The sequence below is a fragment of the Anser anser genome, assembly GCF_964211835.1.
Source record: "Anser anser genome assembly, chromosome: 22".
Taxonomy (NCBI): domain Eukaryota; kingdom Metazoa; phylum Chordata; class Aves; order Anseriformes; family Anatidae; genus Anser; species Anser anser.
Window position 1 is genome coordinate 9,491,447 of NC_139743.1, and position 6,534 is coordinate 9,497,980.

Below are 6,534 nucleotides of genomic sequence, written 5' to 3' on the forward strand. Positions count from 1 at the left end.
CCCTATAGAGCCACCCTCATGGGGCCGTGGGACCATGTACATCCATATCCCTGCCCTATAGATCCAGCCTCACAGGGCCGTGGGACCATGTACACCCATATCCCTGCCCTACAGATCCAGCCTCATAGGGCCGTGGGACCATGTACACCCATATCCCTGCCCTATAGAGCCACCCTCATGGGGCCGTGGGACCATGTACACCCATATCCCTGCCCTATAGAGCCACCCTCATGGGGCCGTGGGACCATGTACATCCATATCCCTGCCCTATAGAGCCACCCTCATGGGGCCGTGGGACCATGTACACCCATATCCCTGCCCTACAGATCCAGCCTCACAGGGCCACGGGCACGTATACACCCACAGACCAGCCCTACACCTCCACGCCTCACAGCCCCTGCCCCATAGATCCAGCCTCACAGTTCCTTGGGCACATAAATATCCATATCCCAGGCCTATAGCTCCAGCTTCACGGGGCTGTGGGCACATACAGACCCATAGCCCGGCCCTACATCTCCAGCCTCGTAGACCCTTATGGCCCCACAGTCCCGCAGCCCCGTGCCTCCAGGCCCCATCAGCGCAGTCCTACAGCACCAGCCCTGTAGCTCCAGGCCTCGCAGCCCAATGGCCCCCAGGGCCCTGTGGCCTCAGGCCCTAGAGCCCCCAGCCTGTACCCCCGTGGCCCCACAGCCCCACAGCCGTGGCCCCAGACCCCCATGCACCTGCAGGTGCCTGCAACTGGTGTTTGGCAGGAGCCACCAGCACCCACAGCACCCTCCCTCCCACGGGGTGCGAGGAGGTGTCAGGGCCTCCCTACCCAACCCAGGCAATGGCCAGCCACCCACCCAGGGCTCCTTATAGACCCCCACATGAAGAAAAAAAAAAAACAACAGAAAACAAAAAAAAAAACCACCACACATCAGACAGGGATTAAAAAATAAAACTTGTGCATTTCTCCACACGCAACCTGAATCAACCAGTGCAAACACGCTCCAGTGATGTCAGCTCATGCAGGGTACAGGAGTGTCCAACCTCCCCGAGCATCCTCACCCCTGGGGGACGACGCTGGAGGATGCTGAGGACCCCTCACGTGTGCTGAACCCACCCTAGGTGGGAGCTTAGTGTTTGTGTGACCTCAAGAAACGCGCTGTCCCCATCCTCGTCCCCACTGAGACCAAACCCCACGGCGGGGCAGCAGGGCAGGGTGCAGGCGCAACGGCAGCCTGGCAGCGTCACGGGGACGTGGCAGACGCTGAGCTGCTGCTGGCCCATGGGTGCGGGGGCTTCCCCGCCTTCAGGTCCCAGGTCTGCCCCGAGCGGCGCTGCTTCATCCCCAGGCTCCGGTAGCTCCGTGCCCGGTGACTTCCACGGCTCTGAAATGCCCACAGAGATGCCTCCACCTTCGCCCAGGTGCCCGTGTCCTCAGTGTCACTGCTCAGTCCCGCTCGCAGAGCTCCGGCACAGCTCTTCCAGGTCTGCGGAGGCAGTGGACAGGCCCTGTCAGCATGCTGATGGATCTCCGATAAACTACGTAAACAAATTACAAGAACGGGGCACGAGTACCGAGCCCTTTCCTGTGGCCTTTCCCTCCCCACTCCACATCTAAGGGATATTTGGGGAGACGGGCAGCGTCCCCTCCCACGGTACGAGGGGTACTCACAGTGCAGGACAGTGTCTCTGATCTGCCTGAAGCTGTTCTCCTTGAGCACCGTGGAGATGTAGTAAAGATTGCGCAGCTCCCTGGGGTAGTCCTTCCTGTCGATGTCCTTCAGCACGGGGATGGTGCGCCCGTTGGCCATCGGGGCCTCAGCCAGCGCCTGGTGCATCTGGTACTTGCACCAGGGGTCCTGGAGAAAGCTGGGGGTGATGAGCATCACCCAGCAGTGGCTGTTCTGCACGGCGTCGCACAGCTCCGTCACGATGGCGCTGCCCGCCACGGCGTCCCGCAGCTGGAGGAAGCAGCGGAAGCTCTGCGGCTGGCTCTCCAAGTAGGACACCAGCTCCTCCACAAACTCCAGGTCCACCTCGCTGTGGCAGATGCACACGTCGTAGCTCTTGGCCCAGCGGGCGCTGCCCGAGCTGCTGATGTCCACTGGTGCCGGGCGGCCAGCCCGAGCCACGGCAGCGCCGGCGGAGGAGCTGGAGCTCCTGGCCGAGGAGGAGGAGGAGGGTGATGAGGAAGCCGAACACCCGGTGCTGGCATTCCGACTGCTCCCCGTGCAGCTGGAGCTCTGCTTGGGCTTCTGCAGGAGCCGCCTAAACCACCCTGTGGAGGCAGGGGGACAGCGGGGAGGTTCTTGGGGGGGGGAAATCTCAGAGCTGTGCCAGACCTCAAGCCTGGCCCCAAAAAGCCACCCTGAACCCCAAGCCGCATCCCCCGAGCAGCCCTTCGCCTTACGCCCCGAAGCACTCGGCTGAAGTCTGGATGCTCTCGCATCGATCCGCCACCCGACTGCCGGGCTCCGGGCATCCCCACGTTTTGCCGGAGAGCCACGGGGCTTCTTCCCCACTTCTCCTCACCCACGGCGGAGCAGCGAAGCCTCCCCCAGGCCAGCAGACACAGACGGGGCCGGTTCCCCCCACCCCAGCTCCCCCCCGTCCCAGCAAAGCGACCGACCCCGCGCTCACCAGCCATAACAGGCAGCGTGCCGCTCAGCCGCCGATCTCCCACATGAAACCTCTCCTGCAGGCAGAAACGGGGCGGGGGGAGAAAGCACGATGCGCCCGGGGACGCTCAGCTTGGTGGCACCCCACAGAGGCGCAGCTGCGGGGGGCTCGTCCCCAAAGCACGCAGGGCTGCTCTCGTGCTGGGATGCAGCCGCAGCACCCGCCCCAGGGGACCAATTCCTCTAAACACGCTTTAGCGAAAGGAACAGAGGAACAGGCTCACTTCCCCTTGTGCTCAGCGCAGGCTGCACACGGGTGCCTCACCACAGCCTGGGGGATCGGGTGGGAAAAGGGGGCTTGGGGAGGGGCACGTAGCCGGGGCAGCCGCCGGTCAGCTCGATTTGTCGCCCCAAACTCCTTGCTGCGGGACGAGGAGCAGGGGAGCCCCAGCTTTTGCCTCCCCGCCTGCCGCTGGCACGTGCCGTAGCAACACGTTGGCATTGCCCAATGCTTCCGCGCCTGCGCTGTGTGACCCGGCCAGGCTCCAGCCTCAAGCCGAGCCTTCCTAGAAAACACCGGCACCGCTCCCTGTGCTGGCGCTGAGCCCCCGCGGGGACAGACCCCACGCTCACCCAAAATTTCCCGCAGAGCAACACTTGGGACCTGGCCCCAGACACGCCTTTAAGCAGCGTCTCTGTGAGCCCTCACGATCGCTGAACCCCCCCAGCTCTGCCCTCCCAGGGCTTTGCTCCCGAGCACCACATTTTGGGACCCTACCCGGGCAAGACCCTCACCTGCAGCGCGCGATGCCAAGAGCTGAGGGGCGGCAGAGACCCTCATTCCCAGAGCGGGGCCAGACAGAGTCTGAGGATGGGAGAGGACCCTGTAGGGACAGGAGAAGAGGGGATCAGCCCCCGCATGCCCCTCAAACGGCAGCGCTGCTCTCTGCGGTCTGCATCTGCGCACCCTCAGTGATGCTCAGCCCGGCACCTCGTGCCTGATGGGTGCTTCCCCCCAAAAAAGCACATCTGAACCTGGCGGCTCCCTGTGCCCGGTGGGCACCAGGTGAGGATGAAAACCAGGGGAGGCCTCAGAGGCATCGGGGATGCTCTGGGGCTCACCCGCACTGACCCAGGTGAGGGGCACGCTCCCGTGCACGCGAGCAGCAGCCAGAGGAGGTGGACAAGCACGAGGAGCCAGCATGCCCCTGCTCATTTCAACACCTCCCCTCGCTCTGCAGTTTTCCATGCTTGCATCACCTCTTCCGAAATAAAGTACCCTGAGTCACACCAGAGCCTTTCCCCCAAAAAAAGAAAGGAGTACGGTGTTGGGTGAGCACCGGCAAAGCCCACGGTCCCACAAGCGCCCCAGCAGCAGTGGTGCAGCACGCACCACCTCGCCCACGGAAACCACACTCCCCAGGCAAGCCCCTGCTTAGTAATAGCAAAAAAAGCGCGAGCGCAGCTTTAGAGAGCAGACCGCAAACGGCTCAGCGGGGCCAGGAGCTGGGGACACCCACCTGGGATGCAGCAGACAGGCACCGGCACAGGGAAGGGGGATACGTCAGCCCCGGGCCGGCAGCATGGCCTGCGGGAGGCAGCAGGATCACCTAGGTGGGAAAGGAGCAGTCAGGTAGGGCACGTTCACTCTGGAGCCTAATGGGATCCGCCGCGAACAGCGAGGCTGAGCGATCCCTGCAGCTTCCTCCTCGGCCCTCCGTGGTCCCCGGCGGAGGCCCCGTCCCGTCCCCTCCGCCCCGAGGGGGGCACAGGGGCACCCACCGGCAGCGTGGAGGAGCCGCCCCGTCCCGCCGGGGCCCGCCGTGGGGCTGGGGCGCCGCTGCCGAGCGGAGCAGCCGGCGGCTCAGGTGCGGAAGCGGAGGCAGGGGAAGTCGGCAGCGATCCTCGGCCAGGAGGCCAGCCCTCCCCGGGGCCTCCCTCCCTCCCACATCCGCCACGGCAGGGCCATCCCTGCCAGCACGGTCACAGGCGAGGACGGCGCCTCGGGGCTGGCAGCCGGCCTCCGTCCCCCCGCGCATCCCCCAGGGGCCCCGATTTCCCCAGCCCCCCTTCTCCTGTCCCTGGCTCCAAGTGCCGAAAAACGGCACGGCCAGACAGATGCGAGCTCAGGCATGTTTTGCCTTGCCTGACATCAGGTTTTGTAATCGTTCGCCTTGAGGAACGTGGGGGGGCTACAGACATGCTTGGGGGGGTGTAGGGGGGGTTAATCCCCTGCCTTGCTTGCTGCGCAGGGGCGAGGGCACTCAGGCAGAGCAGCCCTGCGCAAAGCAGGAGCTGAGGGCAGCAAACAAGGTGCTTCTCCGCCACAATCCCCACACAAACTAGAGATCCCCACATCCCACCTGAGATCATCACACTGCCGTGGGGAGAGCACAAATGTGCCCCCCCCATGTGCCTTTTTGGGGTGTTTACCCCCATGCTGGCAATGCAGGAACCCACCTCCAAACGCTTAAATTGGCGCTTTCCCAGCCCCAAGCTAAGCTGATCCCCGCCACGAAGCACAGCTCCCAACACCGCTCCCACAAAGGCCCCCATCTGCACAGCAGCAGCCGACGGCCTCAGCCCCATCTTCACCCTGGCCCCCGCGTTTGGGGCGAGCGCGGGACGGTTCCGCCCTCAGCATCACCACAACAGCCCTGCAGCTCCTGCAGGGGCTCAGCAGCTCTGACGCCGTTCATCCCGGAGCAGAACGACGGACGCCGTGCACACCCCGGCCCCTGGGGCTGCTGCGCCCCCTCAGCAGCAACCACTCAGCCCCTACCCCAAATTCAGGCACCTGTCAGCTCCGATCCGCTGGTGGAGCCTGCAAGGGGTGAAGGGGTTTACCGGGGGGGTGAGGAGCTGTGCTCGGGGGATTTTTTTGCCTTTCCACCTGCAAAGCAACCCAAGAATGGGTGAGCAGGGGGGTTGTCAGGGCCGGCCCCCATTGCCCCGCCATGCCCTCCCAGTTCGCGGGGTCTCCATCGCCCCTCAGGTCCTCGAGGAGCTGTGGCTGGGTGTGGGCTGGTTCCGCAATGCTGGCAACCGCCTGGAGCTGTCAGGCAGGGCTTTCTTCCAGCAGTATTTCCACCTCCACTCACCCAAGGCTTCCAGCAAGAGGACAGACCGGCTGGTGCAATCGGCGGGCACAACGCCCGCCGGGCGACGGGGGCAGCCCCCAGCCGCTGCCCCGTGCCGTAGGAAACGCCTCCCTGTGAGCCCCGCGGGCACCCAGCTGCCCCTCGCACCGCGGAGCACGGGGCGGGTGGGGATGGAAGGAACCCAGGGCTGAGCCGCGCTCCGGGGCAGCTGGCGAGGTTTTTAACGCCGCGCCGCTTCGCTCAGCCCTCCTGCTGTTGGAACGCTCAAAGGCTTCTGAAATGGAGCCAACGCCTGCCGGGATTCCTGCAAGAGGGAAAGAGGTTGTGAGGCAGCGCTTGGTCCGTTACTAAATCTTTTTTTTTCTCCTCAAAAATGACAAACAACAACAACAACAAAACACCATGAGTTCTAAATGAGAATTTTCCATTCCTTTATTTATGGAATAACCCAGGTCAGAGGCTATTCAGCTCCACAGTATCTTGAAAAATATTTACTAGTATTCTACTTTAAACAGCACTTTACAGGAAAATTTTAAAAACACTTAATGATATTAAAAACGTGTTCACTCAGACGTGACCTGGGAGCAGTGGTTCCACCGCGGCTGCCACCCCAGCACGCGGCGGGGAGGCCCCACACCACGCCCGAGGCCGTGCCCCGCGGCACGGTGAGTCACGGGCTGCGTGAACCAGCCCCACCTGCAAACCCCGAGCACCGGCACGCCCCGAAGGAGCACCCAGCACCCGCGGGGCCGTCCTGGGCACAAGCAGCACGCGAGGTGCCCAGCAACTGGCAGCTTTTTCCCCCTACCCCACCCGGCCCCAGCTCC

At 63.9% G+C, this 6,534-nt stretch overlaps 1 protein-coding gene across 2 annotated transcripts; it reads right to left on the reverse strand.

The window, feature by feature from the left end:
* Positions 1-930: 930 nt before the first annotated feature.
* TIRAP (TIR domain containing adaptor protein) lies at positions 931-4,740 on the reverse strand. Of its 2 annotated transcripts, XM_083808145.1 has the most exons (6): positions 4,389-4,733; positions 4,127-4,216; positions 3,402-3,490; positions 2,629-2,683; positions 1,661-2,266; positions 931-1,475 (listed from the first exon to the last, which is right to left on the reverse strand). In XM_083808145.1, the coding sequence occupies exons 4-6, from the start codon at positions 2,633-2,635 to the stop codon at positions 1,429-1,431; spliced, it is 660 nt and encodes a 219-aa protein (XP_083664271.1). In that variant the 5' UTR covers positions 2,636-2,683; positions 3,402-3,490; positions 4,127-4,216; positions 4,389-4,733; the 3' UTR covers positions 931-1,428. The 2 variants fall into 2 exon arrangements, with proteins under 2 accessions (XP_083664271.1, XP_083664270.1); XM_083808144.1 differs by lacking the exon at positions 2,629-2,683 and having other exon boundaries at positions 4,389-4,740.
* Between the last annotated feature and the right edge of the window lie 1,794 nt (positions 4,741-6,534).